This window comes from Centroberyx affinis, unplaced genomic scaffold, assembly GCF_046629955.1.
Source record: "Centroberyx affinis isolate AG114_WGS23_722 - 3 ecotype Tasmania unplaced genomic scaffold, CSIRO-AGI_Caff_v1 ptg001928l_1, whole genome shotgun sequence".
NCBI lineage: Eukaryota > Metazoa > Chordata > Actinopteri > Beryciformes > Berycidae > Centroberyx > Centroberyx affinis.
Window position 1 is genome coordinate 72,578 of NW_027280290.1, and position 15,744 is coordinate 88,321.

A 15,744-nucleotide genomic window follows, 5' to 3' on the forward strand; every position below is an offset into this window, starting at 1 on the left:
TGTCTAGTGAATATAGAAACAAGCAAAGGTTCTGTAATAAAGCTTAAGCAAGCTATATTACAGAACCTTTGCTTGTTTCATTTTACTGCATCGTTATATAAGCATATAACGATGCAGTAAAATGAATGGAATAACAACATAACTCAGACTGATCTATCTACAATGCTTTAATCCCACCATGCTAGAGCCATTAATGAAAGTGTGTGGTGAGGTACAAGAAAGTGCGCATCCAATCCTGCACCCACCGTGATTTTACAGGCAGTGTGTGTGTGTGTGTGTGTGTGTGTGTGTGATGGTTAATCATTACATCATGTTTGATAACATCACATGGCCTGTAATCTAGCTGAGTCAGAGTGTGTGGCCCCAAGCGTGACATGTTAAGACACATCACCTACTGCAAGGCCACAAAGGCTATCTATAGAATGAGGCCAGAGATGTCACTGTCTCGTAAATGGACAGGTCATGGACAGGTGAAATTTTACACTCCTCAAAATGTTTGTTATTAACTATAGTTATACATTTATAACATATGTGGGTGGGCATGATGTTGGCTGTAAAATATCCCTTAATTATCCCTTAATTATCTTGTTCCAAAGAAGACTGAATGCCCTGCCCAGCTCAACCTAATTGCTTTTTACTTGATATTGGAGGCAAAGGTCTAACATGGATGGACGTTGACGGCCGTGGCCGTACCCCTAGAAGATTCCCTAGTGTTTCCTTGTGTTTCCCCTTCCCTGTGTTCCCAGTGCTCCCCTGTCTCTCTCTCTCTCTCTGTCTATGTTTTGTTTGTGTGTGTATTGGCGTGGTCTCCCTTCCACGTTCTCCTGGCTCCTGCTCTTCAACCATTCTTCGCCAGATTGTTGTTTCAACCACAGTGGTAGTTACGCTCCAAGGCCAAATCTAGTTTAAATTCTAGTGGCCTTTCCTCTTCGTGTTTCCTGTTATTAACCAGCCTCTCTTGTGCCCCAGGATCATCACCCGCCTGCCTGTCCTTCTGCCTGCCTGCTAGCAACCTCCTAGCTTCCAAGCTACACCTGCCTGCCACGCTTCCCCTCATCCCACGCTCACGCCTAGCCCCGCTCCTTCTCACCATCACTCCCCCTTGCAGCCACCAGATTCCCGTTTGCGTTTGGGTCCCACCTGTATTCATAACAGACGTCAGATGCTAGGAAATATAACTGGAGGTGGGTGAGGCTAAAAGAAGTACAGATCCTGTACAGGCCCACGGCGCGTGTGTTGAACTCCACTAGCTGCGGCCACACTGATCCGTCGTGTCCGTTGGGCTGTTTTGGAAGTCAACCTAGCTAGCCTAGCTTCGCTCATAACGGTGCTACTTCGTAGAAACAAGTTAAATTCACTTGAACATAGGGTTATACTTTTTACATGTATATAGCCTGTGTTGGATATTAATTACTATTTCTATTTTTTGCACATTTGAACCCACAGCCCATCCTCACCTAACGTTACTCACCCTCTTTCCTTACTTTTCCTCCCTATAGCCTATGCTTAAGCAACCTCATTAAGCAGATCATCTGATTATAAAAAAATATTTTAAATACTAGTCATAGTGATGTAACTGCATAACTGTAGCACTTTGCTTCATGTTTGGTAGGCGTAGCAGTCCGACTCCTACCTTTTTGAAATTTCGGTTCCTAGGAGAGAACGGGAGAGTAGTCAGTTGTGTCTGTCTGTCTCTGTTCATTTCAATTCATTTTCAATGAGAGCTGTCCATTGTCCGGGCAACGCCGGGCAGCGCAACCCAGTTGAACTTTTTCTTGACGGTGAAAACCTCTTAACTCCAATTTTGCAGATTTTCAGATGATTTAACTTGAAAAATGACAAAAAAAAATCCTCGTCTTTAAGTTGAAAATGTTCTATATCTTATGAAATCTTTTCAAAACCAACTTAGATAAAGTAAAATGCATGGCCATCAAGCTAAAAATTGTGCTGGTTTTTTTTTCGTAGTTCATGAAATATGACAGGTTTTCACCTGACAACAGCAATATATTTAGATGAGAATGAAATCAATGAATGAAACCAGGTTTCAACACAAATGTGGTGTGTCAAAGACAAATTTTATCAATGGCATGACATCAAGTCACAATGCTGTCACGCATGTAGGCTACAGCAAAGACATGAGTCAACATTCCAGCCATCGGCGTCAGCCATCGAAGGAATGACCGGGCTTTCACAAAGTCACAGGCATGGTAGATAATATCCGAAATGATGGGGATACCAGGTTAGAAAAATTATATTGCGTTATTTACATATTCAGAAGAAGCCTATATAGCGTCGTTGTTGAATTATTTCAGCTGCTTTGAACGATGTTAAGACCTAAAGCATTAACTTAGCACATTATTAATGTCATTAGTAAATCTATCTACACCATTTAAAACGGACTATTTACAGAAAACGAACCCATAGGCTGTTGGAATTGTTGAATAAACTGCTGATGACCCCGCTAGTGGATCTGGAAAGGAAAAAATATGTTTCTATAGCCTACCGAGATTCCAGCTTGCGCTCTACCTCGAGCAAAATATGCGCATTGCCGCTTCTGGTGTGAAAGCCCCTCTACATTAAAAACATATTGGAACCTGGCCAAAAGGTCACAGACATGGCAGATAATATCCGAAAGGATGGGGATACCATGTTAGAAAAATTATATTGCGTTATTTACATATTCAGAAGAAGCCTACATAGCGTAATTGTTGAATTATTTCAGCTGCTTTGAACGATGTTAAGACCTAAAGCATTAACTTAGCACATTATCCATGTTATTAGTAAATCTATCTACACCATTTAAAACGGACTATTTACAGAAAACGAACCCATAGGCTGTCGGAATTGTTTAATAAACTGCTGATGACCCGCTAGTGCATCTGGAAAGGTAAAAATATGTTTCTGTAGCCTACCGAGATTCCAGCTTGCGCTCTACCTCGAGCAAAATATGCGCATTGCCGCTCCTGGCGTGAAAGCTCGCGTTGCGTCAGCGTTGCGTTGTGTCCGATGGCTGCGTCCAAGCGAAAAAATCGCCGAGGTTCAATTCCCGATGGTCAAGCAACACTTGTCAATTAAAGCCATCTAGTGTATGAGCAACCTTTCATTAGGACAGACATACACCCACCTCACATTCTCCACTCTGAGTACTTACAGTCTCCCAGTGCATTCTGAATTCAGAAACTCAATTGTTCCTTAATGGCTTTGGCAACTGGTTGCCTTTGTATGTGCAGTTGTCAAAGCGTGAGGCTAATTTACATGTATAATGTTATTTTATGTTGATGTGGATGCGTTTAATTAATAACAGCAGCAGAATGGATTCCATACAAATCTGCCCATGGGACAATAAAGCTTGTCTTCTCTTTGCATAGACTCCCTTTTGCCATATGTAATTGTACGTTTGGCAGTGTTTCCTGGCTTCTGAACAACAAACTGTGCATGCATGTGAATACCGATAGGCCTCATAATGAAATAAAGAGAAAGTGCTCTCAAATCTTAAAAAATATTTTATTAAATCCCACGCAGACTGAATCAAGAAGTTATAATAGTTCTGACAAAGTAAAGACAAGTTTTTTTTAGAGAAGGAAATGGCTTCAAGTTAGCCTCCACTTCAAGTAGAGAGGCTTCATCAATAGAAAATGTGGAGTTCTTTTTGCCAGTTGAACACATCAAGGGCATGAGCAATTCATTATCAAACATAATGAATAAATGAAGTCAGTACAAAAACGCCATCTGGTCAAAAAAAGGCTTTTTAACTTTTTTACCTAATCAGAGTGCCTTGACATTTGACTGTCATCATCCACACTTGAAAGTAAGCCTCTATCTTCAGACAGACCATGATATTTTTTGTTTGTATTATTTAATGCCCAGCCCCCGATCACATGTGTTTGTCCATTGGGAATACAGAAGATGCCACACAGCGCTCTTTCTCTTGTTGTGTTAATAATAAAATCAGTATTTACTGTCTGCTGATTGGGAGAGCTCTGCACAGTGTAATCAGTCGGGTTGCAGCTTCAAAGACAGGAGGTGAATCAGGCTTGAATAAAGTAAAACTCAGATTATTCTGTCATCCTCCAGACGCACTGAGTGGTACTTTTCTGAAGTTTTGGAAATATACTTCTAATCATCTATTGTGTGTTCTATTACACTGTCTCTAAGCCCCCTTACCCCCCCCCCCCCCCCTACAGTACAGGTTAAATTATTATTGCTCTCTCCATTGTGAGGTACTTTGATTGACTGCATTTCCCAGAAGGCTGCAGGACAATACCTGAGCCGTCTCTCTTTAATCAGTGATAACAATGGAGAAAAATAGTCCTATGTGGCAATTCTGCAACTTCTACTTCCCCTGGGCCTAAATTAAAATAAACTTGTGATTACTTCTGAGGTATTTCTCTTTTGTCTTCTGTCATGATTGTCCAGTCATTTCCCGTCACATGGTGTTTTTGGCAATTGCATTGAGAGTGCGGACTTTGCTCACATCTGCCACCTTCAGGCCGTACTCGGGTGCTGAGAAAGAGGCTCCCATCGTCACACAGGTGTTCCTGCACATAAAACATTATTGGGAAGACAGCAACGAAAAGAGAGACATTTTATAGTTACAAGAAATATATATCTATCTATATATAGTGAGAGAATATGGGTAAAATCCCACCTCAATATTAATATAGCCTTGATGTAAACTCACCTGAACTTCATGGCAGAATCCCTACTGCAGCGGGCGGAGCAGTGGAACTCCTGAGCCCCCGATCCCTCTAGGATCCTTTGCAGGTTCCTCTCTGTGATCCCCCCTCCTGTGTAAAAAAAAACAAAAAAACAATAAATAACAAAAATCAAAACAGAACATACACACGCTTCAGTGTTGAGTACTTCACTTGCACATGAAGTGAGCTATTTTAATGACATTCAGCAGGAAAAAGAAAAGCACTAACCTGGCATGATGGTAATTCTGCCTTTAGCCTGTTGGGTGGCAGGAGAGGTGGAGGGTGTGAAACAAAGCATAGACACGAGAACAGATGGACAAGAAAGCTGCACACCTGCATAGACCGCCGTGCCATTTTCACATGCGCGCTAACATCGTGTCCGTATGTGCGTACCTGCTCCACCAGCCGTTTGATGAGAGGGAGCCCCTCCAAAGCGGAGCTGTCGCAGCCACTTGTCAGCAAACGCTGGAACCCTAAAGATACCAGAGTCTCCAGAGCAACGGCAGGGTCATGCACCATGTCAAAAGCTGCAATGAGATGAAAGGTGTTTGAATGAATATGAATTCAAGAGCAAGGATGTACAAGTTCAAGTCATTATGCACATTTCTGGGTGCCATGCTTTGTAATAAATGAGAATGCTTTCAAAGGGCTTTCATTTCTTTTGAGGCTTAATGAGATTTTTCAAGTAGAAATATTTTTTTACAGTTTTTTTAAAGCTTTAATAGCTGTAATTTAAAAAGTTAAAACTTTGAAAGAATACATGTTACCTCGGTGGAAGGTGACAGGCAAAGGGCGGGAAACAGCTGGTGAAGAGAGAGTGAAAAACAGGAAACTTGAAAACTTGTGCCTTTTAAAGAGTTTTTTTTTTCTCTTTGTAAGACAACAAGCAGACCAAGGTGAAACACAGGCATCTATCAGAATCAATGCATGTGAGACTGGGCTGATCTCACCAGAAAAATACTGCACCAAGACTTTAAGACGGTAAATGCTATATTTAACTGTATCAACACCTTCTTCAAGGCCTTGAGTCATGTATGTAAGACATTTAGACCTTTTCCGGACCTGCATGCACAAAAACACAGACACACACTACCCAGTAGCTCCATGCAGAGCTCTGCGTCCACCCGTCCATCCTCAGTCAGCATTCCCAGCACCAGTCCGTCTGCCCCGTGGCTCTTCATCAGCTCTATGTCCCTCCTCATCACCTCCACCTCCTGGTCCGAGTACAGGAAATCCCCCCCACGAGGGCGGATCATCACGTAGACTGGGATTTTGACAGACTGCTTCACTACCTGCAGCAGACCTGTTCCAGACCAAATGAGGAGAGATTATTTGCTTGTTTGGCCTCAGTGGTTGTCTAACATTTAAAATGATTTACTCAGTATGAGTATGAAAATGTATTCTCTTTTACAGCAATTCTCAACCTTTTAAAAGGTCTGTATTAGCATGATGAAGATGCTGAATCTTTATCTTCATTTTGTTTCTACTTGTTGTATTATCTTCATTAAGTTATTTCTGTTGTATTATCTTCAGTATGTTCAATTAATAGAATTTCTCATCTATACTGTATTCTTTACTGCTGCCCAATTTCACCACAGCGTTCATTAAAGTTTAATCTTATAATAATCTCTCTTTCTGTTTCTCTCTCTCTCTCTCTCTCTTTCTCTCTCTCTCACACACACACACACACACACCTGTGCTCACCTAGACTGGGAGTGAGCCCTCCCTCCAGAAGACTAGAACACAGTTCAAGCCGACCGGCACCTGTTAGGAAAGACAAGCATTCAGACGGTGCCTATCTCAATATAAAATACATTTATGGGCATAAACCTTTGAGCTCTGACAGAATACTGCATGTCATTTTATAACCTCTGTGTTTAACAGGAATTATTGTGTGGTGGGGCGTTGGAAAGGTGTCTGAAACAGCAATTAGATTGTGTGACACTAACTCTTAGGCAGGGTACCAGCTCCTCAAAATCGTTTTGCTGACAGACAAATTGTATCTCATCACTTATTTTCAAGAGGCATTTCCTCCTTTCTCTTTCAAGTATAGAACAGCCTGCCTTGCCTCTTCAACTGGCAGACCATGGTGGATTCAATTTAAAAATGTGTAAGTTCTGACAATAAAAGCATACTCTACATTCTACCAACCTCCTCGCTCAGCATTGACAGCAGACTCCACTGAGTCCACACACACCTCCATTAAAAAGCCCTCTGCCATCCTGAAAGAGATACACACACACACACACACACACACAGAATGTTGGCATGCGAATAAAGCAGAATTGAATTGAACTGAATTGAGAGAGAGTGCAGTGATTCATTGCGATTGTTAACTAACACTATCCATAATCCCTTAGCTAAATCGACACAGTTTTAGTTTCCACGAGAAATACCTGTCAGGTCCACTTCTAATTCATTGGGAGTGCAATAAAGTGCAATGTTGTTGTTGACTGCTGCTACTGTGAATCGGTATTTTCCGGAGCATTTGAATTTTGTTCACTGGGTTTGACGGTTGGACGGAGCTAAACTCGTCAAGCAACTCTATTGGCCCAAAGGACGTTGACCGCCCATGCGGGCTACGCTAAGCAACAAAACATGCAGCAACCATCTCGACGTCCCGTCTCTCTGGAACGAAATTTTGAAATTAAAAAAATCTTAGCACAACGTTCATTTTTTATTACATTTTGTGGGAAATTAATAATTGCTTTATATCTATCAAAAGACAAAAAAGATTTGACCGTATTTAGTTCGTCAAGTTTGATGTGACGTCAAGAGGTCAAAGTTGAATTGTGCATGGCAGCGTTAGGAAACATGTTTGTATAACAATTTTACCTAAGCTTCTTCGTTCGGTGTTCACATCACTACTGCAGGACCAACTCACAAGGACACAAAGATGTTACTCCCTTCGTTACGGACAGCGATTTTTTGCGGTTGTAGAAGCGCTGGCAAAGGATTTCAACACAGTAGCGTGAGTATGCTAGCTAGCTAACGTCAGATAAGGATGAAAAAAGGTCAGAGTAGCCGGTCAGTGTGTTTGGGAGGAAGACCACATTCTAGCTGCTTGTTACGCTAGCTGTTTGTTAGCGTTTTCTTGCCATTTCATATGATTGAGGAGTGTTGTGTGGCTGTTTTTACTTTAGCTCATCAGATCAGCTAACGTGCAAGATACAGCTAACGTGTCCTGCTTGTGCCCAGCAGTCACGTCCGCATATGCAGCCACTGTGGCTACTAGCCAGCCTGACAGCTACCTGAGCATCCTCCTATCTTCCTGATGTAGCTATCAAGCCAAACAAACCTCTCTTCTTTTCCACAACATCAGCGGAGTCCACCGTTGCGGCAATGGCTGGTGAGGAGAGGTCAGAGCACCATCACAGCCGAGGCGGGGTCCTCCTCGACCCCAGCAGCAGTCACTGTCCCCAACGCAGCCACAAACCGCATACTGGGCCGCTGGTTACTCGGCTGCAGCGGACTGGTGGTCGGGGCTGTTGTCTTGGGCGGTGTCACAAGGTAAAATGACCTAAAAGTGATGCGGTTGTGTCTGTGGTGGTGATGCAGTTTTTCTCTTTGTGTGAAAGTATTGTTGATGTATTCTTGTGTATGCTTAACCAGGTTAACAGAATCAGGGCTTTCTATGGTGGACTGGCATCTGGTGAGAGAGATGAAGCCTCCTCAGACACAAGCAGAGTGGGAGGCAGAGTTTTCCAAGTACCAGCAGTTTCCTGAATTCAAAATGTAAGATCTCCCTGGTCTTTAATTTCGTTCTTATCCAGCTGAGATACAATCTGCATCAAATTTAAATGGCTTGGATCATATTATATATATTGTGTCATTGTGTGTATTCACAGAATGAACCATGACATGACCCTACCAGAGTTTAAGTTCATCTTCTACATGGAGTGGGGTCATCGTATGTGGGGCAGGCTGGTGGGACTAGCTTACATCCTGCCCACCATCTACTTCTGGAAGAAAGGATACTTCACCCGCTCCATGAAGGGACGAGTGCTGGGCCTGTGTGGGTTCGTCTTCTTCCAGGTGAGAGACTATTCAGCTGCAGTGATGGGAGATCGTAGGAGGAGCAGGAGAGGCGAATGCTTACCTCACTCTCAATGTTATTTCTGGTTGGAAGAGGGTGTAGATGGATAGGAGAGATGGAGGAAGAATTGTGTCATCTGTGTGTCTTCTCAGGGCCTTCTGGGTTGGTACATGGTAAAGAGCGGTCTGGAGGAGAAGCCTGAGTCCCATGACATCCCGCGGGTCAGCCAGTACCGTCTGTCTGCCCACCTCGGTTCTGCCCTGCTACTCTACTGCGCCAGTCTCTGGACTGGGCTCAATCTGCTGCTGCCCACCCACAAAGTATTGAGCCAGTCTTTTGCATACAGGCATTATACACACCCATTATAATGGATTGAATGTAGTTTCTCTCATTTACACCAAATAAATAGTTTTAACCTTGGTCCAAGTCAGCAATAACCTGAAAATGTCACACATTTTATATAAGGTTTTGATTTCTTTATTCATGACTGTTGTTGCCATTTATTTCTCAGCTGACGGAGACCAGGAGACTCACACAGCTCAGGAGGTTTGCCAAGGGAACTGGAGGACTGGTCTTCCTCACTGCTCTCTCAGGTACTGTGTGTACTGAAGGTGTTTGTGTTATCACATATATTATGATCTCAACTTATGGTCACCCAACTTTTCAATATGCAATAAATACTTATGCATGTGTTTATGTCTTAAGTAACACATGAAGGGAAATCATTATATAATCAAGTCCTTTGATCACTGAAGAAAAACAACAATAATAAGTTCATTTGTATAGCAGCTTTTCAAAAATGGAATTTAGAAAGCATTTTACAGAGTATAAAAATACATTACATATAAACAAGAGATTACATAATATGTCGATAATAAATAAAAACAAAGAATTATGAAACTAAGAATTGTTGGCTAAAGCAAGGTTAGAAAAAATGTGTTTGAAGAAGTGATTTAAAAGGCTGGAAAGGTTTATTTAGTCAGCCAAAAGCTCCTCCGGCAGGGTTTTCCACAGTATGGGCTCTAATGGAGAACTCTCAGTCGAAACTGGAAGAGACAGGAAGCTTTCCTTCAGGACCTCGGAGTGTGTTCAGGCTCCTAGGCAGTTAAAAGGTTACCATTGTAGCTAACAGCTAAACCATGCTGTGCTTTAAAGGTTATCAGTAAAAACTTGAAATTGATTCTAAAACTCACAAGCAACCAGTGGAAAGAGGCTAAACTTGGGGTGATAATCTCTACATTTAACACCAGATAAAACTACTGAGGCAACATTCTAGCTAAGATGCAGGGATGAAGGAGTACTTTAAGCAAGATTAAATAAATGTGTGAATGACCTCCAAGTTCTCCAGCTCAGGATAGGAGTGGTTTCATTTTCAAAATGGTTCTCACCTGCAGAAAGCAGGACTGCACAACCCTTTTAACCTGCTCAACCTGATCAAAAGTTAAATTGGAATCAAAAGACACCTCTAGGTTCTTAGCTACAGGTTTCACATTTGAAGTTAAGTTCCCCAGTTTACTGTGGATCATATTCAAACAGTTTTGGTTATGTCATTGTTGAGTTGAAGGAAATACTTGGGTATCTAGCTTTTAATGATTTTCTTCTCCCTGCTCCTTTTCGGTCATGGAATGTGTAAATTGAGTTGTGTTTTGATTGTGAATTGAACAGTGCACTACCATGAGCGGAACAAATAAATAAATAAATAAATAATGTAGAGTAGATAATCAATGTCCGTGCAGATACATAACCATCTTGCAAATGCTTTGATGCAGGTGCTTTTGTTGCTGGGTTGGATGCTGGGCTGGTGTATAACTCCTTCCCTAAGATGGGAGATCGATGGATCCCTGATGATCTGCTGGCCTTCTCTCCCGCCCTCAAGAACTTCTTTGAAAACCCCACGACTGTGCAGTTCGACCACAGAATTTTGGTATGTTATTTATTTAAACATCAATATTTTCTAGGCAACATTTCAACATTAGAATCTAGATTAAACCGTATGTGCCCCCACTTCCTCTTCCACCCAGTGATTTGAGAAGAACATGCTCGCTGATATGTTCATATTTTCTCTGTTTTTTTCCTGTTCCAGGCAATCTCCTCTTTGACAGCCATTACAGGCCTGTATCTGTTCTCAAGGAGGATGGTGCTGCCCAGGAGGGCTAAGATCGCCATCAGCCTCCTCACAGCAATGGCTTATGGGCAGGTAGGCTTTCAGTCAGAGTCCTGGGAGCATCAAGTGAACTCAGACAAATCCATGTTGTCTTTGGATGTAATACTCTGTGTAACTGAATATTAACATTCTCTGTGTCTGTGTTCTTCAGGTTGCCCTTGGTATCAGCACCCTGTTACTGTACGTGCCCACTCCCCTGGCAGCAACCCACCAGTCTGGCTCCGTGGCCCTCCTCTCACTGGCCATCTGGGTCCTGTCAGAGCTCCGCAAGGTCCCGAAGTAAAAGCCTGCTTCGTTATGGACAAATTCGATCCCCCTAGCCACAGCCCAAGCCCCTAAGAGCCTGCAGTGTTCACTGGGAATGAGTCATTCTGAGAAAAAAGGGACAAAATGGAGAGTTACAAAGAAGAAGAAGAAGAAAAAGAAAGATCTGTGATATTTTTTTTTTTTTGAATACTGAACTTTTAATGCATCCACTGTTCCATAGCAATCTGTCCTGTGATGCTGCAAGCCAATCAACATGTTGTGAAAATGGATTATTTGACTGCGTCTTTATTGACAAAAATACACTGAGACTGTCTATGAAGGAGTGACTACTAGCCTATTTGTGGATGCATGTTTTGGCATCACTATGTGAAGTGAACTAGCTGCTAGCAGATGACAACGTTATGTGATCGATTTGCAAAGAATTTCACTGAGAAGATATGCAAAAGCAAAAACAAGCAGATTTTATCCAGCTTTGATGACATATGGCATCAGGCTCTGCAGTGAAGGGTTCATACTTGGTTTGGAGGCAGAATCCTGTTAGAAAAACTTGATTATGTTGAGTTTCTGTTTGGGTAAATCATTGCAATAGGAAGTTTGTACCTTTTTTTTTTTTTTTTTTAAAAAGGTTATGAATGAAACTAACTGGTTACTCACCTCTTGCCTTGTGTCAAATCACACACTGCCTGTTAGTTGAGTAGGATGTGGCTAGAGGGAATTATTTTGTATTATTATGTGTATAGCTAAATTATTTCTGAATGATTTCTTCTTGACAAGATATGTGGAATCTAGCATTTGATTGTTGCTTTGTACTGTATAGTCAGAAATGTAAACCTGACAGCATTGTCTTATTTTAATAAAGGCAATTCTGTACAGTTCTTACAAGTCACACTCCAGTCAATTTTGCATAGCAACTGTGATTTTATTGTCTCTGTACAAAATATACACATTTTGAATACGCAATGCAACCAGTTGAGGCTAGCTAACTAGACACAGTCAGTACAACGGGTTAGTAGGTTTTCATTGCTCTAGACACAGTACATGCGGGTATAGACAGGTTTTACTCGTGGTCAGGAATGGAAGTTAAAAACTGCCGGCAAGGAACAATCAGAGCCAGACCACTTTTTTTCCCCAAAACGAGATCAAAGTGAAAATATACTTAGGTGGGAAAATGCAAAACAGAGAAATAAGAACATACAGGGTTGGAAATGCACGTTATGATTGGGACCTTACTCCACCCTTATTTAGTATACCGTCATGCCAGAGGAATGAGAGGTGGGATGAGTGGAGAGATGACATTGTAGAGAACATTATTGCTTGTCCATGTTAGTCTCTCTGTATTAAAAATACCCCACAGTCCATCTAATAGTGACTTGAGTGCCTGTGGTGCCCATTTTGTATTCTCTCTCAGATTCAGGTCTGGTATGGAAAGAGGCATATGGATAAGTAGCTGTAAGTTCTCTTAAAAAGTCAATCATTCTCATCGGAGCCTGACGTAGGGGTGCGGATCACATCCCGTTTCATCTCTGATTGCCCCTTGCCCAGCTTCCCTACCGTACAGTATCTCCCTCTCTCTTCACCCACATGTGGGGCTATATGCCATGACGTAATTCAGAGTGGCTTAAGATACCTTTAATGTGTCTGTCTCTTTGGTGTTATAGAGAGAGGGAGACTATGGGAAAGGGGGGGGGGGCATGGGGAAGGAAAAGAACAAAAAAACATATCAAACCATTTCTCTCTCACTAACAATACACACACACATACTATGCCTCTTCGAATGACTGAATTTGAATGAACTTAATGTAAGGGGGTATTGAGATTTTCTTTTTTCAAGTGGTAGAACCTGCTGCAACCACATGACATGTTTTGGATTACATAACTTTTCACGAATACAATCTGTAATCTAATACATTTCCCGTGAATGTATATTGATAGACTAGTACAACTGTGGCATGCCAATCCCATGTTGAGAGAAGCTGGGGTGGTCAGAACAGCTCAGTGCAACCCCACTTAGTACTGCCTAATATTACACGACTGGGAATACTAGAAGAGGTACAACAGTCAACAGACACCTACAGCTAGGATCGTAATAGGGTTGGAAGGCCAGGAAGTATTCTAATGGAAGTTATTCCATGGATGGAGGTGGGTGTATTCCTACTAGAGTCTTAGACGGGTAAGATGGATGACATCGCTTTCTTTCTGTTAACACATGCACACACACATACACAAGGGGTGAGGCACCTGTGAATGACTAGGAACAGCAGACAGACAGGCAGACTTTGGAGTATCTCTGTAAATACATAATTGGATATTAGTGACATCATCATGCGATATTAAAATCAGTTCCTTATTGAAAACAACACTGTTGCACCTCCACCCGCGAACAGGATCGCTCGGTTCTCCAGCTCTGTCTATGGTCCCTTGTTCCCTTAGCAAGTGTCGTTCTTCCTCTTGTCCACTAGATGGCGATAGATTCACTTCTATTTTATGACCGAGGCATGTGGAGTCTTGCGGCTCCAGGAAGGTGTTGCCCACATGCACAGAGGCAGGATCAGCTTATCCTTAACAAATCCAAATCTCAACCATCATGGGAAAAAAAGGTAAAAGAGATCGGGGTTCAGGGGCAACTTCATCCCTCTTCGAGTTCAACCATTACGGGCCACAGTAGTTCTCGCATCAACAATAGTACTGTTAAATAAAGGTTTAAATAAAACAAGTGGGGGTCTCGGGTGTGTCGGTGTCTATGAGCCAGCCTCTTGTCTTCTCTCTGTGTCTCTGGGGGGACTAAGGTACTGCATGATTGGACGGGGAGTTGGGGAAGCTCCATTGTTTCATGGAGAATGGCCACTGGGGGTCCAGGAAGAGGGAGAGGGCCACCCATTGCCCTCTGGACTCAGCAGTGCACAGATCTCAACAGAGACACCCACAAATGTCCAAGCACACGTACACACATGCATTCACACACTATCTCTCTCGTTCGATCTCTCTCTGACACACACACACCCCTCCCTGGTGCCAGTGTACTCTCTGGTCCAGATTAGATGACGTTGTCAAACAGCTGCATGGACTGCATGATGTTCTCATCCTGGGCAGAGACAAGAGATAAGGGCAAGGACAGGTGGTTTTAGTTAATGCCATCCCATGCAGACTCTCATTTCTCCCCAAGAGTCTCCCAACAGCTACACTCTGGGGAGTGAGAGATAGGGCACAGCCGGCCCAAATACTCAGACATCCACTTCTCTGTCCTACCTTTTGGCATGACTCGATGAACTCCTCTATGGTGACTACTCCGTCTTTATTCCGGTCCATTTTCTGAGAGGAAAAAAGAGAACAGCTAGAGATTTACTCACTGAAAAATCATGTCCAAGAAGAACTTTGTACAACCTCTTCTTTTTTTAGCTCTGGGTGATATCTCTATCATTCATCCTTTTGGGGTTTTAAACAAGCATAAAATGAGAAGTCAGGTTAACAGAGAGTAAGGCGTATTGAGTTTGACCTGGAAGAAGCTCTCCACGTGTTCCCTTGGGGTATCGTCCTGCATAGTGGGGTATGTGTACTTCCCCATCATGTCATAGATGGACTTCATGATGTCCAACATCTCCTGCAAAGTGGAGGAGGATGGGAGGGAGGGAGAAAGGCAGGGCTCTCAGCATTAACCATTGTCCCATCTACAGTAAATTTGCCGGACCTACAGAAACTCATCACTCATCGAGGGTTACATGTCACAGTGAAGAATTCAAAGCATGCTGAGCACAGCGGGGTGTGTGTGTGCGTGTGTGTCCATATGCGAGTGTTACCTCTTTGGTGATGCAACCGTCCTTGTTCAGGTCGTAGAGGTTGAAGGCCCAGTTTAGCCGGTCGTTAATGGTCCCTCTCAGGATGATGGACAGGCCAAACACAAAGTCCTGAGTGAGACGGGGAAGAAATGCAATCATCATTTTGGAATGACCCGAGTCTTGACACAGTGAATGGTGTCAAGTTTTCATCACAGCACATCTTCCTGTGTTCTGTGAGCAGGTACTGAGACAGCAGGAATACATATTCTATTTGCGTTGATTTAGCTGTGGTTGCAAATTTCACTGGAACACAGATTACTCGCGTCTTTCAAAGGAAGCCAATATAAAAATAGAGCTCACCTCGAAACTAACTGAGCCGTTCTTGTTCGTGTCAAAGGCTTCAAACAGGAAATGTGCATACATACTTGAATCTGCAAAGGTAGAGATTTACAGTAGCCTACATGCCCTTGAAACATCTTTGAACATTATACAAGCAACTATGATTAGCAGCTATCTAAATATAGCCGAGATCTAAAAATAACTTCAAATACAAGTGGAAACAAGTGTTTAACATTTCATCAACCTAAATATCATGAAATGAAAAATTGCCTTGCCTCTTTGCAGTGCATGTACTGTAGTGCAGCAGATTTATAATTAATGTGTTCTTCCTTGATGATGAACAGCTACATGTATACCTCTACAGAATCAATGTTGATGATAAATTATGTTGTTTACTCTTTTACCTGGGGAATTATTAGATAAAGAAAGATAGAAAGGAGGATTCAAGTGATATGGGAAGTGTGGTAG

The 15,744-nt window shown here is 42.4% G+C and overlaps 2 protein-coding genes across 12 annotated transcripts in view; one reads left to right on the forward strand and one right to left on the reverse strand.

Moving 5' to 3' along the window:
* Nucleotides 1-4,190: 4,190 nt before the first annotated feature.
* Nucleotides 4,191-15,744, reverse strand: part of cutc (cutC copper transporter homolog (E. coli)) — a 97,140-nt gene continuing 85,586 nt past the window's right edge. For 8 of the 10 annotated variants that reach the window (XM_071530424.1, XM_071530425.1, XM_071530419.1 and 5 more), the window contains 5 exons: nucleotides 15,298-15,368; nucleotides 14,959-15,066; nucleotides 14,658-14,762; nucleotides 14,411-14,473; nucleotides 12,145-14,246 (listed from right to left, as the gene is read on the reverse strand). In XM_071530424.1, coding sequence (XP_071386525.1) covers nucleotides 14,199-14,246; nucleotides 14,411-14,473; nucleotides 14,658-14,762; nucleotides 14,959-15,066; nucleotides 15,298-15,368 — 395 coding nt within the window. In that variant the 3' untranslated portion in view covers nucleotides 12,145-14,198. Of the gene's footprint in view, nucleotides 4,539-4,681; nucleotides 4,788-4,925; nucleotides 4,954-5,090; nucleotides 5,225-5,464; nucleotides 5,501-5,790; nucleotides 6,001-6,401; nucleotides 6,462-6,848; nucleotides 6,936-7,093; nucleotides 7,179-11,322; nucleotides 11,359-12,144; nucleotides 14,247-14,397; nucleotides 14,474-14,657; nucleotides 14,763-14,958; nucleotides 15,067-15,297; nucleotides 15,369-15,744 lie in introns of those variants that run through there. The other 2 variants (XM_071530416.1, XM_071530418.1) reach the window with 2 other exon arrangements.
* On the forward strand, nucleotides 7,488-12,039 carry cox15 (cytochrome c oxidase assembly homolog 15 (yeast)). Of its 2 annotated transcripts, none has more exons than XM_071530427.1 (9): nucleotides 7,488-7,668; nucleotides 8,020-8,207; nucleotides 8,310-8,432; nucleotides 8,546-8,732; nucleotides 8,886-9,053; nucleotides 9,245-9,326; nucleotides 10,503-10,657; nucleotides 10,817-10,930; nucleotides 11,049-12,039. In XM_071530427.1, the coding sequence occupies exons 1-9, from the start codon at nucleotides 7,594-7,596 to the stop codon at nucleotides 11,178-11,180; spliced, it is 1,224 nt and encodes a 407-aa protein (XP_071386528.1). In that variant the 5' UTR covers nucleotides 7,488-7,593; the 3' UTR covers nucleotides 11,181-12,039. The 2 variants fall into 2 exon arrangements, with proteins under 2 accessions (XP_071386528.1, XP_071386529.1); XM_071530428.1 differs by having other exon boundaries at nucleotides 7,488-7,666; nucleotides 8,015-8,207.

Excerpts from the sequence above, each read along its gene's own strand:
- cox15 (XM_071530428.1), top strand. The coding sequence starts at position 7,594 with ATGTTACTCCCTTCGTTACGGACAGCGATTTTTTGCGGTTGTAGAAGC. Across the intron at positions 7,667-8,014 it reads CAAAGGATTTCAACACAGTA|ATCAGCGGAGTCCACCGTTG; the intron begins GCGTGAGTATGC and ends CTTTTCCACAAC. Across the intron at positions 10,931-11,048 it reads CAGCAATGGCTTATGGGCAG|GTTGCCCTTGGTATCAGCAC; the intron begins GTAGGCTTTCAG and ends TGTGTTCTTCAG.